The sequence below is a fragment of the Oncorhynchus mykiss genome, chromosome 9, assembly GCF_057628025.1.
Source record: "Oncorhynchus mykiss isolate SJ-2025 chromosome 9, ASM5762802v1, whole genome shotgun sequence".
In the NCBI taxonomy this organism is placed as follows: Eukaryota; Metazoa; Chordata; class Actinopteri; order Salmoniformes; family Salmonidae; genus Oncorhynchus; species Oncorhynchus mykiss.
In genome coordinates, this window is record NC_143030.1 from 24,400,965 (window position 1) to 24,425,182 (window position 24,218).

Sequence of the window (24,218 nt, forward strand, 5' to 3'; positions counted from 1 at the left end):
ACATTGTGAAAGTCTGTGTTATTAAGTTACATTGCATTGCATGTTCTGCCTACGCCCGCCCCCATTATACTTTTTATGCATGGTGTTTGAATGTATGCAATAGCAGACATGCCTTTTGCAATACCCATGATTATAAAAATAGACCCCCTTATAAAATTGCCCAATGCATATGAAATAAATCACAAATCAAGTCTGTCTGAGTGCAATACTTGAGATGATTGAGATGCAGAACAGCAGGCTGCACTTTAGGCCTAGTTGTCATGGTATCCACCAAGCGGCGCTTGTGACCTCCCAATAAACTTCCACCGTCTCTCCCATAGCTGGTCTCGATCTCAGCTCTCGGTGACGCTGTTGCTGCAAATGTCTATAGAATATCGAGTTACAATACGCCCCATCTTTAAGCCCAGTCTATGCGCCGTTAGCCGGAGTACAACAGGACACGTCCTGTGTAAGCCGCCAGCCAAGGGTCAACGCCTGTGTAAGTTTCCTTCGTTCCTATAATAGTCCTTTCAATGCATTTGGCAAGATAAAAGTTAATAAGCTTTTCCGATACATACGTAACGCTGAATTCCGAGTTTGGATTTTGAGCAACAGTGTTGCTATTGTAAAGGCTACGTTTTCTGACGCTGGCGCGGTTAATGTTTCCAACGACATCTGCATTTTCTCTCCCATAGTCTATATTAAATGTTTATAGTTTTGTCTGAATGTTTCAAGCACTTGGGCGGTTTCATTACGTTGTCACAACGTTATACAACTTCTTTGGCGTCTCTGATAATGTCGAATACCTGTTGATTCAGTATCCTGAAGAAGAGATGGAGAAGGAGGGGGAGTTGAGAAAAGCGGATTGTATTCATTGCCTTCTGTTGCCGAGGCGAGGCTAGATTTAAAATAATACTATGGAAACGTATAAACAGACCGTGCCGACACTTGTACAAACACATTTCAGTTTGTTAAATATGCCTTGAGTGAGCGGTGAACGAAAACTATGCCATAGTGGTGTTATGGATCCATAGGTAGAACTATCCCAGCTAGCACATAACGTTTCTTAGAGCCAGTGGCGTGTATTGATGGAGGCCATGGGAAGCCATGCTTCCCCCAAAAAAATTACCAAGAAAAAAAAGATATACAATTTATATTTCAGCTCTGTGTTTTCATAATTGTCCTTAAATTCACAAGAGGCTGAATGTATCTCTCCAGAGAAAGCATCTGAGCGAGCGAAACAGCGCCTCTCTGTCTCTGTATGTGTAGTCCATGAGATTGTTGCAGCCTGTAGCATTGCATGCAGGGAAGCCAGAGAGCATTTGTCCACCCTTGATTAAAAAAAATATATAATATAATAGCCAATCAGCTTTGAGCTAAACTGAGTGAGCTCAACTGTGAATGGTCCTGGCACACCAAAAAAAAAGTGGCAATGGAAGCCTGTTTTGAATTTGGCTTCGGCTTCACACTAATCACATCACATCTAGAGCAAAACATCAAATGATATTCAACAAATCTAGTTTTTTTTCTCTTGTTGTGTTGTTTTCCTTTGGTGGATAGCTAGCTAAAATAGGCTCTTTCCTAAATTAGCCATGGATGGAGTTAGGGATTTTGACTTGTGGATTTTACTTAATTCTCCGTACTGGCCAATGATTATAACGCCAATTCTGACCCAACCATAAATTCATACTTTGTTCCCCTGAAAGGATGTAAATTCAGTATGCAGCTAGATGTAGTAGGCTAATGTTGACCCAGCTCATCGTTGCCCATGTATTTTAACCAGGTAGACAACAAAAACTGACTGAGTCATAGACCATTTCGTACAACTAGGGTGAGGGTCAATCATTACTTTAACAGAACCTTAATAAACAATGTTCATCTGTGGGAATTTCAATACTTCAGCATCACATTTTCTGCAGGTTTCCTCATGGTTATATTTAGTCATGATCTGAGAACATTAAGAAAACGTTACATAAAAACCATAAGAAAACATTAGTAACGTTGTAAGAATGTTATTTAAAAACCGATACATTCCGTTCTCAGCGTCAACAAAACTCTATTCTCGATCTTGTTAAGTGTGTTCAGGTGTGTTGGCCACTCCCACTAATTTGCCACACCTTATCTTAATGAGTGCTTGTTTCCATTGAAATTTTCGCTTAAGTTCTCAGAACGTTACCGTTTTTCCGGTCAGGAAACATATGGCTTCGTTCCCAGAACCAATTGGAAACCAAAAACGTATGTTCCCACAACTACAAAGACCAAATTTTCTAGCTGGGATCCCTAGAAAAAAAACTTCAAGAAACCATTATCCTATTGACTAGTAAATCTGTTTGTCCAAACCAAGTGATAGGCCCAAAATAAAGCTTGAAGTTGTTTCTATTTTGGTTTCAAACTCGTTTTTATAATGGGTGACAAAAATGGCTATTGTCTGTAAGTTTATAGACATTTGCTGTAAATATAGCCTACTGATAGGCATATAGGCTATTCTATGGCTGATAATGCCATGAGAATCGGCTCTTCAGCATGTGCACCTGCACCTAATGATTGAGCTAATAGAAGATTTAAGAAAATTAAATAATTAAGATCCTCCCCATACCACTTCTCATTGATAATGGATATATGCAATTAAAGAAACCGTTTTCTATCAATGCTTGCGTGGTTTGACTGGAGTGGGTATGACAAGGTTACAAAGCAGTTAGTAAGATGATTTACTGTACTCCAACTAAATATGCAATATTTAACTTCCAGGTATTTGTATATCGATGTACCTTTTGATGTATAAAAAATGTCCCAATATAAAAGGAAGACATTTCATTCACATTAGAACATGGACTTCATCTGCATCACTTAACCTTTCAGTTTTAAAAGCATCACTGTGCCTTGTTATAGTAACACACAACTCATTTCTTAATGTATTAGTGGATACTTGATTTACAGTAACTGAGATGTGATATGGCTATTGATTCGGCTACTGAGCATAGAAGCAGAACACCTGCCTGTTTGGCCTAACATGCATAGTAAATGACTTTGCCAAGGCCACACAGATGACTGGCGGTGACATACATGTCACAAAGCCATTGCCAATGTCAGTTAAGGCCCCAGGAATGGCAATTGACAGATGTTAATCCCTGAATAAGAGCATTAGTCAAATACAAAGGCCCCATCAACCTGCATGTGCCTAGTAAATACCTACTTCTTCTAGTAGTATTGTAGCACCTGCACGAAACCTTTGTTCTGTAGTGTAGCAGCTCTCATCTTTAGCATAAAAAAATGATTCAGCATAAAAAGGTGTATTTTATATGATGTCCTGTGAAGTATGACAATTCAGAGAGTAGGCTGCTGAGATGTTTTAATGGTCTGTCAGCCTTTAAGAACACACTGGTCAGAGTGTACATGGATATAAACACCGAATGACTTAAGTAGCCTATGTGATAATGATTGACAAAAGTAGCATTGCAACAACACTCGTAATGGTTTCATGTTGATGTCATATTCATGTGGAAAAAGGTCAAATAGGGGGTGCTTATATGGAGGGTGTGTAACACATATGTCTTTTTTTGCAGGCCATGACTACGTGAAGTGTAGCACTCATCGGTTGATAGGCAGCTATCACATCTACCAGGAATAAAATAAATGATTGAGACAATGGGTAAGTGATCAGTCAATGTGTGTTAGAAAAGTGTTGATTGCTAGTGTTGTCCAAGGTCTCACAACAAGAAAACAGGGAGAGGTGATAATGTTTTGATGAAGAGAGTGAATTAAATTGATGTTATTATTTATTTAGATAATGTTGCTCCCCATCTCCCATAAAAAAAATCCAGACTAGGCCTCAGTTATTGTAAAATCACCCTATTTCTCTAACAAACACAGACCCTGAGGAGAATCCTTGTTATGCACGCCCGAACACTCCTCTACGAAAACAACAACAAAGTACCCCAGAAGGTACATGCCGTTAACAGAGAAATGTGTCTGTCGAGACTCTCGTGTTATTGGTTTGTTTACTGTCTCTGCACAAAGAGGTGGGCTAGCTCTCAGAACGAACAGTGCTTTGGAACTCGTGCACGCCCTATTAGGTGTTAGTCACAGTCCACGGGCTTTGGAAATTGCCCCGTCCTCCTCGACCGGAGGACGTCAAACCCATCCTTGGCTAACAAGCCGCTTTGAGGAGGCGAGGAGAGCTTATGCAGGGTCGAGCAAGCAAACTGTGGAGGACCTTTTTTCTCCGGTTGCCCAGTCCGGACCTGTGCGTCTCTCGGCCGAGCCAAAGCTAACAGCAAATCATTGTTATTCTGAAAGAGAACATCATGTTGAATGGAAGTTAAGCTAAGCCTCAGGGTGGTCTCTCTCTCTCGCTCCCCCCATGAATCATTCACATAGTGCTTCACACATTAGAAAGCACGTTTGGTTCCGTGTGTCAACAGGAGCATGTGTTACTTACAGTAGATAAGACTTTTGAAGTCAATTGTATAATAGACATTCCTTCAACACTCATTCCTTCAACACTCTGCCCCTCAGGGTTGTATTCTTAGTCACCTCCTGTACTCCCTTTCACCCATGAATGCGTGGCCCGCACACGATTCCAACACCATCAAGTTTGCTGACGACAATGGTAATGAGACAGCCTACATGGAGGAGGTCAGAGACTTAGCAGTGTGGTGCCTTGACAACAACCTCTCCCTCAACATCAGTAAGACCAAGGAGCTGATTGTGGACTACAGGAGAAAGAGGGGAGAGCACGCTCCCATCTACATCGCTGTCGTGGAGCTGGTCGAGAGCTGCACATTCGTTGGCCTCCACATCACTAAGGACTTAACATGGTTTTACACGCACCCTCACATTAGTGAAGAGGGCACAGCAGCCACTCTTCCCCCTCAGGCGACTGAAACGATCCTCGGATCCTCCAGAACGTTATACAGCTGCACAATCGAGAGCATCTTGACTGGCTGTATCACCGCTTGGTATTGCAAATGCACCACCCTGGACCGCAAAGCGCTACAGAGAGTGGTGCAGACAGTCTAGTACAGGCTGAGCTCTTTGCCATCCAGGACCTCTATATCAGGTGGTGTCAGGGGAAGGCCAGAAAAATTGCCCAAAAATCCACCCACCCTAGCCATAGACTGTTCACTCTGCTGCCGTTTGGCAGATGGTACTGAAGCATTGGCTCTCGGAACAACAGGCTCTCGGAAACAACAGGCTCTGAGACAGCTTCTACCGCCAAGCCATAAAACTGCTAAATAGCCAGACTGCTAAATAGTCAATGAATGGTACCCAAACTGCTAAATAGTCAATGAATGGTACCCAAACTATCTTGCACTGACCCTACGCACACTCACTAGACTATATATACACACCATTGATGTATTATTTCATAGTTTTGTTGTCTTCACTATTATTCTACATTGTAGAAAATAGTAAAAATAAAGAAAAACCCTTGAATGAGAAGGTGTGTCCAAACTTTTGACTGGTACTGTACATTTTCAAACTCATCCTATGCTGCCTGCTGCTACTCTGTTCTCTATTTATTCGTATTATTGTCTATCCTGATGCTTAGTCACTTTACCCTGCCTTCATGTACTTTTCTACCTCAAATACCTTGTACCCCTTCACATTGAGCTGGTACTGGTACTGAAGCATTGGCTCTCGGAACAACAGGCGAAAAATAAATGTGTATTTTATTAAATTGTGTTACAAATTTGTATTATTATTGTTTATTGCATATTTGGTAAGCAGTGGAGGCTGCTGAGGGGAGGTGGCTCATAATAATGGCTGGAATGAGGCAAATGGAATGGCATCAAAACACATAGAAACTAGAGGTAGACCGATTATGATTTTTCAACGCCGATACCGATTATTGGAGGACCAAAAAAGTCGATACCGACTAATCGGCCGATTAAAAAAATACAAATAATAATTAATAAATAAATAATAATAATAATTTTATTTGTAATAATGACAATTACAACAATACTGAATGAACACTTATTATAACTATATATATATATATATATATATATATATATATATATATATATATATATATATATATATATATATAATACATCAATAAAAATCTATTTAGCCTCAAATAAATAATGAAAAATGTTCAATTTGGTTTAAATAATGCAAAAACAAAGTGTTGCAGAAGAAATTAAAAGTGCAGTGTGTGCCATGTAAAAAAAGCTAACATTTAAGTTCCTTGCTCAGAACATGAGAACATATGGAAGTTGGTGGTTCCTTTTAACATGAGACTCCAATATTCCAAGGTAAGAGGTTTTAGGTTGTAGTTAATATAGTATTTATAGGACTATTTCTCTCTATACCATTTTGTATTTCATATACCTTTGACTATTGGATGTTCTTATAGGCACTGCCAGTGTAACAGTATAGCTTCCGTCCCTCTCCTCGCCCCTACCTGGGCTCGAACCAGGAACACATCGACAACAGCCACCCTCGAAACATCGTTACCCATCGCTCCGCAAAAGCCGCGGCACTTGCAGAGCAAGGGGAATAACTACTCCAAGTCTCAGAGCGAGTGATGTTTGAAAGGCTATTAGCGTGCACCCCGCTAACTAGCTAGCCATTTCACATCGTTTACACCAGCCTAATCTCGGGAGTTGATAGGCTTGAAGTCATAAACAGCTCAATGCTTGAAGCACAGCAACGAGCTGCTGGCAAGACGCACAAAAGTTCTGTTTGAATGAATGCTTACGAGTCTGCTGGTGCCTACCATCGCTCAGTCAGACTGCTCTATCAAATCATAGACTTAATTATAACATAATAACACACAGAAATACGAGCCTTAGGTCATTAATATGGTCGAATCCGGAAACTATCATTTTGAAAACAAAACGTTTATTATTTCAGTGAAATACTGAACCGTTCGGTATTTTATCTAAACGGGTGGCATCCCTAAGTCTAAATATTCCTGTTACATTGTACAACCTTCAATGTTATGTCATAAATACGTAAAATTCTAGCTAATTAGTTCGCAACGAGCCAGGCTGCCCAAACTGTTGCATATACCCTGACTCTCCATGCAATGAACGCAAGAGAAGTGACACAATTTCACCTGGTTAATATTGCCTGGATTTCTTTTAGCTAAATATGCAGGTTTTAAAATATATACTTCTGTGTATTGATTTTAAGAAAGGCATGGGTGTTTATGGTTAGGTACAGTTGTGCAACGATTGTGCTTTTTTCGCAAATGCGCTTTTGTTAAATCATCCCCCTGCGTTGCATCGATTATATGCAACGCAGGACACGCTAGATAAACTAGTAATATCATCACCCATGTGTAGTTAACTAGTGATTATGATTGATTGTTTTTTTACAAGATAAGTTTAATGCTAGCTAGCAAGGCAGGCTCCTCGTGGAGTGCAATGAGAGGCAGGTGGTTAGAGCGTTGGACTAGTTAACTGTAAGGTCGCAAGATTGAATCCCGGAGCTGACAAGGTAAAAATCTGTCGTTCTGCCCCTGAACAAGGCAGTTAACCCACCGTTCCTAGGCCGCCATTGAAAATAAGAATGTGTTCTTAACGGACTTGCCTCGTTAAATAAAGGCATAAAAAAATATATTTTAAAAATCGGCCAAATCGGTGTCCAAAAATACAGATTTCCGATTGTTATGAAAACTTGAAATCGGCCCTAATTAATCGGTCGACCTCTAATAGCAAACATGTGTTTAATGTATTTGATACCATTCTGCTCTGGCCATTACTACAGGTCCGTCCTCCCCAATTAAGGTACCACCAACCTCCTGTGTTGGGAAGGGCTCGTAAACAAGCATTTCACAGTAAAGTCTACACCTGTTGTATTCAGTGCATGTGAAATAAATACGTTTTGATATCTCAGCAATCCATCCTAAATAAACACTGCCAACAAAATAGGAACACTTGGATGTTTAATTACAGGATGTTTTAGAGATGTCAAAGGGGGCTGTACTCAACTTCTAAACAATTTCAAAACACTTGCGTTGATCACCCTGCAAGTTCATATTGATAGCTATCCCTCTCTTCCACTTTTCTCCACGCGGCTGCCTCCCCATGCGGTCACTGGACTATGCAACACTTTTGCAGATACCCAGCGTGCCTTGCAGGCAGTGGAGCGTCTCCAGGCCAAGCTGAAGGACCGGGGGGAGGTCCCCACCGAGGAGAAGCTCAGCCTGCTCAAGTCAGTTCTCCAGAGCCCCCTGTTCCACCAGATTCTTGCCCTGCAGAAGTCTGTCCAGCTCCTCAAAGACCAGGTGGGTAAGATCAGGTTTTTCTTGGGTGTTGGGATGTAGGATCACTAAGTTAGTCAGCTAACTTTGATGAACAATATCAAATATATACAGTGCCTTCAGAAAGTATTCACACCCCTTGACTTTTTCCACATTTTGTTGCATTACAGCCTGAATATAAAATACACTGAACAAAAATATGAATGCAACATGTTGGTCCCATATTTCATGAACTGAAATAACATTTTCCATAGGCTCAAAAAGCCTATTTCTCTTACATTTTGTGCACACATGTGTTTTCATCCCTGTTAGTATTTATCCTTTGCTAAGATAATCCATCCACCTGACAGGTGTGGCATGTCAAGAAGCTGATAAAATAGCATGATCATTACACAGGTGCACCTTGTCCTGGGGACAATAAAAGGCTGCTCTATAATGTGCAGTTTTGTCACACAATGCAATGCCACAGATGTCTCAAGTTTTGAGGGAGCGTGCAATTGGCATACTGACTGCAGGAATGTCCACCACACCTGTTGCCAGAGAATTTAATGTTAATTTCTCTACCATAAACCGCCTTAGAGAATTTGGCAGTATGTCCAACCGCAGACCACATGTAACCACGCCAGCCCAGGATCTCCACATCCAACTTCTTCACCTGCGGGATCGTCTGAGAGCAGTCACCTGGACAGCTGATGAAACTGAGGAGTATTTCTGTCTGTAATATAGCCCTTTTGTGGGGTAAAACAAATTTTGTTTGGCCTGGCTCCCCAGTGGGTGGGCCTATGCCATCCCAGGCCCATCCATGTGAAATCCATAGATTAGGTGCTAATATATATATTTCAATTGACTGATTTCCTTAAAATAACTGTAACTCAGTAATATCATTAAAACTATTGCTTATTGCGTTTGTTTTTGTTCAGTATAGTTTAATTTGAGATTTTTTGTCGCTGGCCTACACACAATACCCCATAATGTCACAGTTGAAGCCTAAATATGTTCAGGAGTAAACATGTGCTTAACAATTCACATAATAAGTTGCATGGACTCACTCTGTGTGCATTAATTGTGTTTAACATACTTTTTGAATGACTACCTCATCTCTGTACCTCACACATACAATTATCTGTAATGTCCCTCAGTTGAGTAGTGAATTTCAAGAACAGATTCAACCACAAAGTCCAGGGAGGTTTTCCAATGCCTCACAAAGAAGGGCCCCTATTGGTAGATGGGTAAAATAAAAGCAGACATTGAATATCCCTTTTGAGCTTGGTGAAGTTGTTAATTACACTTTGGATGGTGTATCAATACACCCAGTCACTACAAAGATACAGGCGTCGTTCCTAACTCTGCCGGAGAGGAAGGAAACTGCTCAGAGATTTCACCATGAGGCCAATGGTGACTGTAAAATAGCTACAGAGTGTAATGGCTGTAATAGGAGAAAACTGAGGATGGATCAACTACATTGTAGTTATCCCACAATACTAATCTAATTGACAGAGTGAAAAGTGTAGCAAAAAATCAGGCACAGCAATTTACTTTTTCGGTTCAGCCTGCTTTCCATCAAACGCTGGGAGATGAATTCACCTTTCAGCAGGACAATAAGCTAAAACACAAGGCAAACTTTGCTGGAGTTGTTAGCTGGCTAATTGTTTTCCTCTTGGATGTTTTGTTTACTATTGCAACCTTTTGATGGCAAATGTATTTTACAATTCAACATAGGCTAGCTAGTTGCTAAGGGTCGACTTTTCCAGGAATGTTTTTGCACTGCAAGAATGCGATCAAGCAGATAACGGCACTGTTCTTGCACCGCAGTATATTGTCTAGCTATGTAAATTAGAATGTAGTTTTACTGCTGTTACGTTCATAGCTGACTTGTAAATTGTTGTTTTATTATACAGCAGCCTACATACTTTTTGTAACTAAAATAGGGCTACTGGTTGATATGGATCATAGGGCCCTGCAGATGCTTATGAACTCTCAGATAGCCTAGAATCTAGAGCATGTTATGATGTCTTGCCTCGTTTTGGTTTGTTGACCCGACAAAACAAAATGTAACATTTAAACAAAAGGACAAAACTGGCACTTACTGAGTCTGCCATTAACCTCTAAGCAGTCTATGGACAAGGTATGACAGCAATCCATGCTTTGGTTGTTTTTGTACTTTGAGTAAACTATCCCTTTCAGAATGAGGGTTAGGATTGGCATCACTCTAACCTTTACAGGGGGTCATAAACATGACCCAATAAAGTAAACATAGACTTAACCTCAACCCATCTCTGGTTCCAACTCCCTAACTTGTCTTTAAGTTTTTGTCCACATTGTAGATAAATGTGTTAATGGCATAGCTTCAGACTCAGGATTGACCATGCATGGTCTTTGCTACGACGGTATTATTATGTCTGGTAGTTAGAATGAAAGAAATGACTGCTACCTATTTCAATCTTGATTTGGTCTGCATTGAATCCAATTGAATTATTAGGGCTCCAGACAGATTTAGCTTGTTTTCTTCTCCAATCATGTATTACTGTGCTCATATTGCAGTCCGAGCTCATCTGGGCACTTTTAATAAGGTTCCATAAGCAGACAATACCAGGAAAAGCCAAAAGGCCTCCTCGGCTTATCCAGGGCCCATGAGAAATGTAGATTTGTTTTTTGCCCAAGAAAGAGCTCTGGTTAGGTCACTGTGGGAAGGGGCCAGGGTGAGTGCTTGAGACAGAAAATATGTGAGCTATGCAGTGGGAGGCAGGGGGGGCTGCTACATCTTTTTTTTTTTTCAACCCTGAAGGAATTCAGATTATAAAATCCTTGCAGGCATTTTTTTGTGCGCCAGTGCTTTATAGCTTATTTCAGCAGTGTCACATTCCTTAGCACAATGTAGCAATCCAGTCCACACCGTATAGCATGGGTAACTGTGTGTGTGTCATGCTAAACTATTGCTCTTCCAACCTAATGTTTTCAAGCTAAAATACATGAGTAATGGAGTCTATGTTTATAGATAAAGTGAATCAAAGAAGACATTAAATAATGTCAATTCAATTTAGAGGAACAGAGATTAAGCTGAGATTTTGCAATACAAATAGACTTTCTGGCTTCCTTAGGCGAAACCAATTTGTAGGAAAGCTGTAGTTGGTGTTTTTGTTGTCAGTCAATGCCTAGACCCACACATAGTCTGTCTGTCTACTCCTGCCAGTAGCGCCTAGCACTGTCAGTGTCGCTATGGCGACGGGGCCTGCTCGCAGAAGAGAGAGGCTGCCGCCGTGTGAAGTGGGGCAGAAACAATTTCTTAAATGTGCAAGAACCAAACTGGAACTTTAATCCTCTTAGCCCGGCTGGCTAACAAAGCTTGTGTATGGGACAGCAACTTGAGCGCTACGCTAAGTTAGCCGAGCCTGCAGGGTTTTTCTCTTTACAAAGGCTAAAACCTCACCAAAGGCTACTGGCTGGATGATATGTCAGCTAGTGTCAAAAATGCTTCTTCAATATGCTAAGCACACAAGCACAATTTCAAAAGGGCAACCGAAGCCGAGGATGCTATATTTCAAACAAAGTGCTCATGAAGCAATGCGCTAGTCCTTTTGGATCACATTCAAACGAATCATAAACAAACATTAGAGCCAATAAGCAAATGAGATTCAAAAACATAGTTTTACACATTGTCTAATTCATGTAATCCATTAGTCACAAAACCACAGTGGTTGCAGCCCAGTTATTGACTAGCATATCAAGGCATCCAGATGGCTATGATGGAAATATTACATTGGTGGCAGAGTCATTGTTGGATCAGCTGAAAGGCTATTATCTCTGAAGGATTAGACTGCTATAGATCCAGCTAATCACGGTTGGGTAACGAGCTGGCCTGCCTCCCCCGCTCCTAGACTTAGTTTGATTTAGGGAATTCACAAAATTAGCCTTTGTTTATTTTAACAGCAGTGATGGCAGGTTTTTGGTTAGAACTTGATTGGATCGGCTTGTGTGGCCTTATTTGGGATATTAGTGATACTCACTCAATGCATGTGCGTAACAATGTGACAAGTAAACATGGTTTGTGTTGATATATTCAAAAATAAAGCTGTAATTTTGTGGATTAAGTCTGTTTCTTGCTAGATGTATAATTCCTATCATCACAACATTGAATACATTTGATTTCAAATAATTGGTTATAGTGTTTGTGATCATGTCTCTCTAACTTCAATCGAACAACTGCAACAAATTCAGTAAACAGCACTTCAAACTATAACAGCCAACAGCTTTTAGCAGCTGCTCTTTCTTATAAACAATACTGAGTTTACACAGTACACAATATATCAATATGTTGCGAAACCTAGAATTCTTGAATGCAACACTTGACTGTATTTCCATTGATGGTTTCAGGGTGGTGTCACATCAACACTTAGCGATGACCTGAGTGAATGCTACACATCAGCCCAGGCCAATGGTGGCCATCTTGCCTACCCAGAAGCCTCCACTAGTACACAGGTCAATGGGAAGCAATCGCCTGAGGATTTTGAGCACATCATTCGCTCCATGGCTCAGGTAAAGACATGTTCGGATAAAACGCAAGCATTTCATACATTTTGAGTTATTTCATCACAACAAGTAACTTTCTTATAGATTCACATATTAAGAGGTACATATTTCATTATATAGTTGATTGTTTTTGTTTCATATGTTGTTGGTGGTACTATTTCCCTACATCCCTAGACTGTAAAAAAATCTCCAGAAATGTATCTTGATAATCACAAGTAAGTCTGGTTACACTCCCGGTCAATCTAGCTAAATATTCAAAGACAAGTGCGCACTACACTACACTGTGTTCAGTGTACACTCTTGAGGGGGGGGGTAAGAAGGAGGGCTAACGTGGAGAGTGTGTGATGTGTATGGGTACATTTGTGTGTGTGTGTGTGTGTGTGCGTGCGTGTGTCTCTAGGGGCGCTACGTGACGCGCATGGAGCTGGTGAAGCCACTGTCTGGGGGTCTGGGCTTCAGCGTGGTTGGCCTGAGGAGCGAGAACCGCGGGGAGCTGGGCATCTTCGTCCAGGAGATCCAGCCCGGGAGCGTGGCCCACTGGTATGGGAAAGTTAACAAGGGTCATCCCCAGCAGATAAATCTGGTTGAAATGACATCATTATAACCAGAAAGCCAGTTTTGCCTACTGGGTCAACCGTTGATTATCTAATGTGTTAGTGATGGGCTGGAACAAAATGCATGCCCGCCCTGTGCTGGGCAAATCTGGTTGTAATGAAGTCATTAAAACCAGAAACCCAGTTTTTGCACATTCCAGCTGAATCAACAGTTGATTATCTGATGTGTTAGTACTGGTCTGGAACAAAAACCTGCCCACCCTGCATCTCCCCAAGACTACTGTCTTTTTCGACCTGCATCTTTTCAACAGTGAGATTATCCTCAGTTCTAAGCCTTACAGCCCATAGATAATCAACTATTCAATAATGAATTTAGTTGCACTGAAGCCGCATCCTAATGAACTATGTTTGACCTCGAGTCATCAATGAAAACTTAACAATATAAGTCTTTAAAGGGATAGTTCACCCAAAATTACATATTGGACAAAACTACTAAAACGTTACCACTTACAGCTGCAATATGTAACTTTTTGGGCGACCTGACCTAATTCACTTAGAAATGTGTGTTATAGATCTCTCATTCTCATTGAAAGAAAGTTTAAGAAGCAGTAGATCTGTTCTATCTGTGCTATATCTATGCTTCAATATTTGTGATTATGGAAAATATATTTCACAGCAGTTTAGATGCTACAATAATTCTCTACACTATACTTGCTTGTTTTGTCACATAAACTGAAATTAAGTGAACTATTAGAATTTTAGCAACCAGGATGCCATACTGTAATTTTGGTGAACTATCCCTTTAGTTGATGTCTTGTTGGAATATTTTTTATCATGAGAATCCTCCTGTTCCCACAGCGATGGGAAGCTGAAGGAGTCAGACCAGATCTTGGCCATCAACGGTCAACCCCTGGACCAGACAGTGACCCACCAGCAGGCCATAGGCATCCTGCAGAGAGCATCTGAGTGCGTGCAGCTCACTATAGCCAGAGGACCCATTCCTCAGCTGGCCAGCCCCGTGGTGTCCCGTACCCCCTCCGCTGCCAGCACCCTGTCTGCCCACTCCAGTGCGGTGAGGGGAGTGCACACACAGAAGCTTGTGGAAGCATACACGTATATAAACACATTAGCACACACATGCACACTCACATTCTGTATACACACACACACACACACAGACTATAGTGTCTCACATTCCTGGGGGAGCTAGCATAATGCCTGACCTCTCTAGCGTGATGAGGAACACAGACACAAAAGCACCCCTTATACACAGACGGTTGTATAACGTTAATTCACTGGGGCACACACACAGCAATATTCAAATTCCTTCTTTGAGCACTTAACATATTCCTTCTCGCTCCTTGTGGCACAAAGAGCCTCAACGATGTATCTCTATCACCCTGTTCTGTGTAGTTTTCTTGACATCCTCCCAGGTGGTTCCTGGAATGATGTTTCTTCATTTCCTCTTCATTAGTCCTAGTTGTTCTCCTTGGACGGCATACCTCTCTTTTACCCTGAGGGCTACACCCTATATATAGTAACCGTCCTGTAGTGAATGTTTTGAGATGCGTATCTGACGCTGTGCTCTCTGTGTCCCTCCTTAGGCCCACTGGAATCATGTGGAGACCATGGAGCTGGTCAACGACGGGACGGGCCTGGGCTTTGGCATTGTGGGAGGAAAGACCACCGGTGTCATTGTCAAAACCATCCTGCCTGGAGGCATCGCTGATCAGGTGACTTCAATGTCATGGGTGCACCACACATTGGTATTTAGAAGTTTTGCAAGCAGGAACCAACTGGGCAAAAATGGTTTGAATCAATGTTTTTTTTACACGTTATTTCAACAACAACAACAACAAATCCATGTGATGATGTTGAATTAACGTGGAAAACTGATTGGATTTGCAAAAAGTCCTCAACATAAGGATTTCCCTAAATCCAATGTCAGGGTGACATGTTTGGTTGAATTCACGTTAGTTGACATCTCAACCAAATTTTTATAAAAAATAAATGTTGAACTGGCATCTGTGCCCAGTGGGGAAGCTTGGTTTTTGTAAGCCATACCTAATAGTAATAACCAACTTTCCTACCTTGTACTTAGGATGGGCATCTGCGCAGTGGGGACCACATCCTCAAGATTGGGGACACTGACCTATATGGCATGGGAAGTGAGCAGGTGGCTCAGGTACTGAGTTTTGTATTGAATTGACTACTGATAATGAGACTTGTCTGAGACTTTTAGACATACAACATTGAGACTTGACAAAAACTTCTCAATTGTATCCCCATTGTCCTGCTTTTTCTATGGTTCTATAAAGTATAGCCCTAAGTGACAAGTACAGTATTTAGTGTGTAATGCTGGTCTCAGTTGTTTTGTGATTGGTCCAGGTCCTGAGGCAGTGTGGTAACCGAGTGAAGTTGGTCATCACCAGAGGCCCTCCAGAGGAAACCGCCATCGTCCCAATGGTGTTGCCCACGGTCACAGAGCAACAGGTACGACAAGACAATCGTGTGGGTGGATGGGTAGGGGGGGGGAAGGGGGAAGATGAGGTGGTTTTATTAGGTTTGTTTCCTTAAAATTTTATATTTACTAATGACTAGGATAAAGGGCACGTGGTTCTGTCTCTCTTTTGTTCCAGCTCTCTTCCCCTCAGAGATGGGTATCCAATGAGAATAATTTGTGACACGTAACATCATCTGTGACTCAGCCTCAGAGGTCACAATGTTCCAAAAGGCTAACAACTGGAATTCGCTGTCCATTATCAAGCAGTATTAACCATGAACCTTATCAACATTCCATGACTCACACTCCCAAACTAGATTGTATATTCTTCTCTGTACACAGTCTCAGTACCCCATTGCTTAATGAATTTTTAGTTGACATTCATCAAATAAATAACATAACTCATCTGGCTGACAGAGTTGATGCATAGGTGAGGAATGCTTCTTGGTAAATTGGTAACAGCACGTGGAATTGGGGGAATTCGGCACCCGCGACTCGCCCCCTCCACTGTGCTCTCTGTCTGCCATTTTGTAGAATGTAGAAGCTGACTCACTCTTCCTCTGTCTCTTCACAGGGATACGAGGAAGAGGAGGCCGAAGCGTTCGACGTTGGGCTGACCAAGAACGCCCAGGGTCTGGGAATCACCATCGCCGGCTATGTGGGGGACAAAAATTCTGGTAAGACTTGGTAGCATTGTTTACTACTGGAAATAGTTTGGTTTTATTTATTTTCTAACTTATTCACTCTGCTTTGGATGGAATGAAACCACTTGGGAAGGAATTTACTTTAAAGAGTCCGATAGAATGTCTGGAGCAAAGAGCTATGTAGTGACACTGCCTCTTCTAGGGAAATTGTGAGTGTTTCTGACTTCTCTAGAACACTCAAACTGCAGATACAGTTAAAGGGCGTCTCTTGTACTGTATAAAGGATACTGCTTGTTTTAAGAACTTTATCCACACATGGTCATTGTGTCTATTTTGCCATTTTCAGAGCCCTCTGGTATTTTCGTGAAAAGTATAACTAAGGACAGTGCGGTAGAGCAAGACGGCCGGATCCATGTTGGGGACCAGATCATAGCTGTAAGTGTCTTAGACCATCCTCAACTTTTTATTTTGTTTTTTTATTGTAAATTTTAAAAATATATTTTCACTCTGACGTGAACAGATAGAGTGATGGAGGATGACAGTGGGGAGAGATGGATAGAGATTGTGAAGTCAGCCAGATTTGAACCTATGCCAACACTAGTGGCCCTAAGCGCTAGACCACATCAAGCCACACCCTTCAGATTTTTTTATCGGCTGTTATGTCAATTTAAATTCCATGCCAAAGTATAAAATAAAGTGTGCAAGGATATTTGTCTCTCATTTTGAATAATATGGAGCTTTATCTATAGATAATGTGGGGAGAGAATAATCTCCCATATTTGAATAATTTATCTTCAGCTGAGATTTATACACACTGTTCCAAGGCCGTTACGGTGACCGTATTACCGCCACACCGGCGGTCATGGCGGCAGTCAAATTCCATGTGACCATTTAGTCACGGTAATTAGGCTTCTCCAAGCTCTGATGCTGCTGATGGTCATTAGTAGTCTACCAAACTTGTTAACTGCCTGGTACTCAACACTCTATTGTCCCTCTAATCACTCTGACATCAATGCAAATGTAATCAAAAATCGAATCAAATACTTAATGAGAGCCCATTAGCTCATGTTGCGCAACATTTCTATAGGCTATGCAATTGAGTGAGAGAACAGAGTGATGGCCTCTATTAAAAATAGTATTATTTTAATGAATAGTATTATCAGCTTTCTATAGGCTGGGCCTACTGTATTTCTTTTTCAACTTTTCTAATATTAAGCACATTGCTTCTCTTTATAACAGGAGTATAGCCTACCTGGCTGGCATTGAAAATGAACCACGGGAAAAGCGTCCTCCATTCGCTATTTTCGAGACAGGTGCATGAAAACGGTCCATTCTAAATCAAAACAAATTTCACACATACAGTACCAGTCAAAAGATTGGGCACACCTACTCATTCCAGGGTTTTTCTTTATTTAAAAAAATGTCTACATTGTAGAATAATAGTGAAGACATCAACACTATGAAATAACACATATGGAATCATGTAGTAACCAAAAAAGTGTAAAACAAATCAATATATATTTTATATTTAAAATTCTTCAAGGTAGCCACCCTTTGCCTTGATGACAACTTTGCACACTCTTGGCATTCTCTCAACCAGCTTCGTGAGGTAGTTGCATCCTGGATTTGGTCGGTCTTCAGTTGTAGCCTGTGTGAAAGACCCGATCACGTGACTGCATTGGCTATTAAGAATTTAGCTATCCTAGACAGCCATGTGAGTTAGAGGTGCTTCGGAGCACGTATGCGGGAAAAGGTAATTATTATATTCAACCCAGGGGCACAACGGCCACTGGATTTTTTTTTAGGGGGCATTACAAAGGGGATGCCGCCCGGAAATTGCTTGTCAAATTGTGAATGAGAGACTGATGAAATGTGTGCTGCCTGCGCAAGAAACCAAGCAGAGTTCATGCTTTTACATGCAACTTTTTTCAAATCATCATTAGTCGCATAATGCAGCCTTAGAATGTGTAAAAAATACAAACGTTGGGCTATATGTTTTGATCACAACTAAAGCATAAATAACTATAAATTAATTATATAGCAAGACCTGTTTCTTTGTTAACTTCTCAAGACAGAATAGCCACATGTGCGCACTCCCTCAAATCTTTTGGAGAATTTATTTTATTTTATTCAGCTATGTTCAATTGTATTCTTCATACTATAAATTAATGCCACGGAATTCTAAGCAAATCTTGTCTGTTAAATGAACTAGTGTAGCCCACAGCCATATGGCATAGCCAGATCAGGTCCTAACATAAGGACAACTCCGAGTATACTATTCTGTTCTTCTTTATATCATTTATTGGGATGGTATAGGCTATATTACATTGATTTATTATACTTTTTAAAAATGTAGATGTTCCAAAGGTAAGAATGAGTGGCTTGTAGACAGGAAATGCAAAAAAAATAAATCAAAATTCATTAACAGTCAATTACCGTGAGACCGGCAGTTATTTTCTTGACAATCACCGGCTGACATAATGTCATGACCGTCACAACTCTAGTCATGACCCTAAATTGAGCATTTACTATTAATGCAAAACCCTTTCTGTGTTACATCCTGAATAAATTAATGGATTTGAAGCATGAGCAAATCTTCCATCATGATTTATTTTCTTGTTGTGATGTAGGTTTGTCTATTGGGTGGTACTATTTCTGTGTGTATGGGTGTGCCTGGTATGGGTGTGCTTGTGAGCTTGCTTTCCTATTTGTGTGTTGTCCTGAGAATGTATCCCATAGATTTGGATAGACGACTCACGTGCCACAAAGGCTGTTTAAGTATGGAGAAAGATCTCATTGACGCTTTCCATGCTGTCACAGAAGCCAACATGACAAAGATGCAAAGAGCACTCTAAGCACTCTATTCAAGTCCATGATGTATCCAGGTGGACGGTAATAACATCCAGGGCTACACCAACCAGCAGGCCGTGGAGGTGCTGAGACACACGAGCCAGACAGTTCACCTGAAGCTGATCAGGCGAGGCTTCCGTCCAGAGGATATCCCACCCGCTGTGGTGCCCAGTGTGCTCGTAGTCTCACCAACCCCAGGGGGCAGAGACACGACACTGGAGAGGACGGATGTTGTGGACGCCACCACTCAAGGTACCTGTAGTTCATTAGGGGCGGCTGGGTAGCCTAGTGGTTAGAGCGTTGGACTAGTAACCTGAAGGTTGGAAGTTCAAATCCCAGAGCTGTCCTCTTGCTCCCCCCCGAGCTGACAAGGTACAAATCTGTCGTTCTGCCCCTGAACAGACTGTTCCTAGGCCGTCGTTGAAAATAAGAATTTGTTCTTAACTGACTTGCCTAGTTAAATAAAGGTAAAATAAAAAAATTTGGCAGGAAATGGAAGAAAACTGACAGGGAGGGACTACCTGGATTTGTCCAATTAAAAAACACACTCTATTGGGTTTTCCGCTGCAAAGCGTTTTAACATGTTTTCAATGGCGTGCCCTTATGAACATGACCATGACAACTGCATATTTGATTGAGAGTCACATATACAGTGGGGCAAAAAAGTATTTAGTCAGGCACCAATTGTGCAAGTTCTCCCACTTAAAAAGATGAGAGAGGCCTGTAATTCTCATCATAATTATTTTCAACTATGACGGACCAAATGAGAAAATAAATCCAGAAAATCACATTGTAGGATTTTTAATGATTTTTTTTGCAAATTATGGTGGAAAATAATTATTGGGTCAATAACAAAATACTTTGTCATTGCTCACAAAGGGTATATAACAGAGGTCAAACGTTTTCTGTAAGTCTTCACAAGGGTTTCACACACTGTTGCTGGTATTTTGGCCCATTCCTCCATGCAGATCTCCTCTAGAGCAGTGATGTTTTGGGGCTGTTGCTGGGCAACACGGACTTTCAACTCCCTACAAAGATTTTCTATGGGGTTGAGATCTGGAGACTGGCTAGGCCACTCCAGGACCTTGAAATGCTTCTTACGAAGCCACTCCTTCGTTGCCCGGGCAGAGGCAAAACACAGTGCATATATACACTACCGTTCAAAAGTTTTGGCTCACTTAGAAATGTCCTTGTTTTTTAAAATAACATCAAATTGATCAGAAAAACAATGTAGACATTGTTAATGTTGTAAATTACTATTGTAGCTGGAAACAGCAGATTTTTTATGGATCATCTACATAGGCGTACAGAGGCCCATTATCAGCAACCATCACTCCTGTGTTCCAATGGCACGTTGTACTAGCTAATCCAAGTTTATCACTTTAAAAGGCTAACTGATCATTAGAAAACCCTTTTGCAATTATGTTATCACAGCTGAAAACTGTTGTTCTGATTATAGAAGCAATAAAACGGCCCTTCTTTAGACTAGTTAAGTATCTGGAGCATCAGCATTTGTGAGTTCGATTACAGGCTCAAAATGGCCAGAAACAAAGACATTTCTTCTGAAACTCGTCAGTCTGTTATTGTTCTGATAAATGAAGGCGATTTTATGCAAGAAATTGCCAAGAAATTGAAGATCTCGTACAACACAACGCTGTGTACTACTCCCTTCACAGAACAGTGCAAACGGGCTTTAACCAGAATAGAAAGGAGTGGGAGGCCCCGGTGTACAACTGAGCAAGAGGACAAGTACATTAGTGTCTAGTTTGAGAAACAGACACCTCACAAGTCCTCAACTGGCAGCTTCATTAAATAGTACCTGCAAAACACCAGTCTCAACGTCAACTGTGAAGAGGCGACTCCAGAATGCTGGCCTTCTAGGCAGAGTTGCAAAGTAAAAGCCATATCTCAGACAGGCCAATAAAAATAAAAGATTAAGATTGGCAAAAGAACACAGACTCTGGACAGAGGAACTGATTTTAGATCAGTACTGCTATTCTGAGAAGCTTGAAACGTACAGCCCGTGATCACATCCCTGGTGACGCTGCAGGGCTATGCCTACTTGAGGACAGTACACATAACCACAACATTGCCCTAACTTTAATTGCCTCTATCTACGTAAGGATGGTGAAGCTTCTCTCTACTTGCATCTTCTCACCACAACCACAGCTCCAGATTTAGAAGGCTGCGCGCTCCGCCCTGCGCGCTCCGCCCTGCTTTAGGAAACCCTGAACTCCTTTAACCTGTAATTGGGCCTGCCTCATACGAACCCCAGTAAACATACGCATAGGAAAATGCATGGCAAAATCAAGTCACATTTTATTGGTCGCATACACATATTTAGCAGATGTTATTGCGGGTGTAGTGAAATAACACAAAAATACACATAAATCTAAAAGTACAAACGCACATGTGCATGCTCACACACACACACTCTTGCGCACACTCACACACACTACCCATAAAAGCACAACCCGTGACGACATAGCCAGCATGTTCGGAGCTGGAACCAGGACTAACTAAAGCAGACCTCTGATGTGTTTGTGTCTTTACCATACAAGACACGATGCACAACCCATGCCATCATAACCACCATGTTTGGGCTGGGAGCAAGATGACTTAACCAAGAGCTCTGCAAGTGTGTATGTGTGTATTGATGTGTATATATTGTGTACCCCGGTGCAGGTAAGAAACAGTGCCAGGCATTGAGTGAGGAATCTGATGTCACCAACGTGAAGGATCAGTTAACTGAGAAGACCAGAGACGGTAAGTGAATCCACTCCCCTGTTATCTGGGGTCCTTTACTAAGTATAGCTAATGGATTGGAATCTGTTTAAAGTATGCTATTGTTGTGAGGACTGGTTTTAGGCTACTGTGCATTTCAAAAGAATTGAACCAATGCATCTGTAGATGCTCAACAAACTATTAATGCATGTCTATAGATGTTTCCCCTGTTGTAATTCAGCAAAAATGTTGTTGACGCGGGTTTGATCGCCTGTTGATAGTTTGTTGAGCATCTACAGATGGACTATCCAAATGAAGTGTTACATATATATATATATATATATATATATATATATATATATATATATATATATAGAAGTGGTTCTTAAAGTAAGGCCTAAACTCTTTCAAGTAGTGCGTTTGGAGTTGTCCAACTGTAGCCTACCGCTGTGACTCATTGAGTCTGAATCAATCAGATGGGACATAGTAGTTGGTTGAATGTACTTTATACGTCATTCTATTTAAGTCTACACTGAGTGTACAAAACATTAGGAACACCTTCCTAATATTAAGTTGCACTCCCTTTTGCCCTCAGAATAGCATCAATTCCACAGGGAAAGCTTTTGACACCTTGACTCCAATGCTTCCCACAGTTGTGTCAAGTTGGCTGGAAATCTTTTATCTTGCCCATTCACCCTCTGAAAGGAACACATACACTACTGTACAAAAGTTTGGGGTCACTTAGAATTGTCCTTGTTTTTGAAAGATAATCACTTTTTTTCTCCATTAAAATAACATCAAATTGATCAGAAATACAGTGTAGACATTGTTAATGTTGGAATTGACTATTGTAACTGGAAATGGCTGCTTTATTTTGAATGGAATATCTACATTATCAGAAACCATCACTCCTGTGTTGGTATGGCACGTTGTGTTAGCTAATCCAAGTTTAGCATTTTAAAAGGCTAATTGATCATTAGAAAACCCTTTTGCAAATGTGTTAGCACAGCTGAAAACTGTTGTCTGATTAAAGAAGCAATACAACTGGCCTTCTTTAGACTAGTTGAGTATTTGTAGCATCAGCATTTGTGGGTTCGATTACAGGCTCAAAATGGCCAGAAACAAAGACCTTTCTTCTGAAACTCGTCAGTCTATTGTTCTGAGAAATTAAGGCTATTTCATGCGAGAAATTTCCAAGAAATTGAAGATCTCGTACAACGCTGTGTACTACTCCCTTCACAGTACAGCGCAAACTGGCTTTAACCAGAATAGAAAGAGGAGTGGGAGGCCCCGGTGCACAACTGAGCAAGTGGACAAGTACAATTTCTCAACTGGCAGCTTCATTAAATAGTACCCGCAAAACACCAGTCTCAAAGTCAACATTGAAGAGATGACTCCGGGATGCTGGCCTTCTAGGCAGAGTTCCTCTGTCCAGTGTCTGTGTTCTTTTGCCCATCTTAATCTTTTATTTTTATTGACCAGTCTGAGATATGGCTTATTCTTTGCAACTCTGCCTTAAAGGCCAGCATCCCGGAGTCACCTCTTCACTGTTGACGTTGAGACTGGTGTATTGCAGGTACTATTTAATGAAGCTGCCAGTTGAGGACATTGGAGTCATCTGTTTCTCAAACTAGACACACTAATGTACTTGTCCTCTTGCTCAGTTGTGCAACGGGGCCTCCCACTTTCAAATACAAGGACATTTCTAAGTGACCCCAAAACTTTGAACGGTAGGGTACATCTGAATTGTATCAATGCTTAAAAATACTAATTTAACCGCTCTCCTTCCCTTCATCTACACTGATTGAAGTGGATTTAACAGGTGACATCAATAAGGGATCAAAGGTTTCACCTGAATTCACCTGGTCAGTCTGTACTGGAAAGAGCTAGTGTTCTTAATGTTTTTTACACTCATTGTATGGTATGTTGATGTTTTTAAGAAGCAAAGCTAACAGAGGATGAGGAGTTAGAGCTGAAGAAGAAGTGGCAGGAGACTCTCGGCCCCAGCAAGGAAGTAGTGGTGAGTTAACAGAAGTAACATCCACCCAAACAGCCTGTCTCAACCATGTATCTTTTAGTAGTACATTTTGCTGTTTTACACATTATATTGCAATTGTATAGATGGAAAAGCACTGGTTGCAGAATAAAAACATTATTGTATGTGTTGTAAATAAAAAATATTGTTAGTTAAAAAAAAATACTATATTGCCACACTTGGT

The 24,218-nt window shown here is 41.0% G+C and overlaps 1 protein-coding gene across 26 annotated transcripts in view; it reads left to right on the forward strand.

The window, feature by feature from the left end:
* Positions 1-350: 350 nt before the first annotated feature.
* Positions 351-24,218, forward strand: part of LOC110531733 (multiple PDZ domain protein) — a 62,868-nt gene continuing 39,000 nt past the window's right edge. For 15 of the 26 annotated variants that reach the window (XR_016483167.1, XM_036987557.2, XM_036987561.2 and 12 more), the window contains exons 1-14: positions 351-478; positions 3,543-3,628; positions 8,055-8,221; positions 12,569-12,730; positions 13,125-13,264; positions 14,137-14,350; positions 14,883-15,011; positions 15,380-15,463; positions 15,667-15,771; positions 16,356-16,458; positions 16,772-16,860; positions 19,311-19,527; positions 21,961-22,041; positions 23,940-24,019. Coding sequence is in view for 22 of the 26 variants with exons in the window: in XM_036987557.2 (XP_036843452.2) it covers positions 3,613-3,628; positions 8,055-8,221; positions 12,569-12,730; positions 13,125-13,264; positions 14,137-14,350; positions 14,883-15,011; positions 15,380-15,463; positions 15,667-15,771; positions 16,356-16,458; positions 16,772-16,860; positions 19,311-19,527; positions 21,961-22,041; positions 23,940-24,019 (1,587 nt within the window). In the remaining 4 variants the exon portion in view is untranslated. Of the gene's footprint in view, positions 479-3,542; positions 3,629-8,054; positions 8,222-12,568; positions 12,731-13,124; positions 13,265-14,136; positions 14,351-14,882; positions 15,012-15,379; positions 15,464-15,666; positions 15,772-16,355; positions 16,459-16,771; positions 16,861-19,310; positions 19,528-21,960; positions 22,042-23,939; positions 24,020-24,218 lie in introns of those variants that run through there. The other 11 variants (XM_090183780.1, XM_090183783.1, XM_090183787.1 and 8 more) reach the window with 4 other exon arrangements.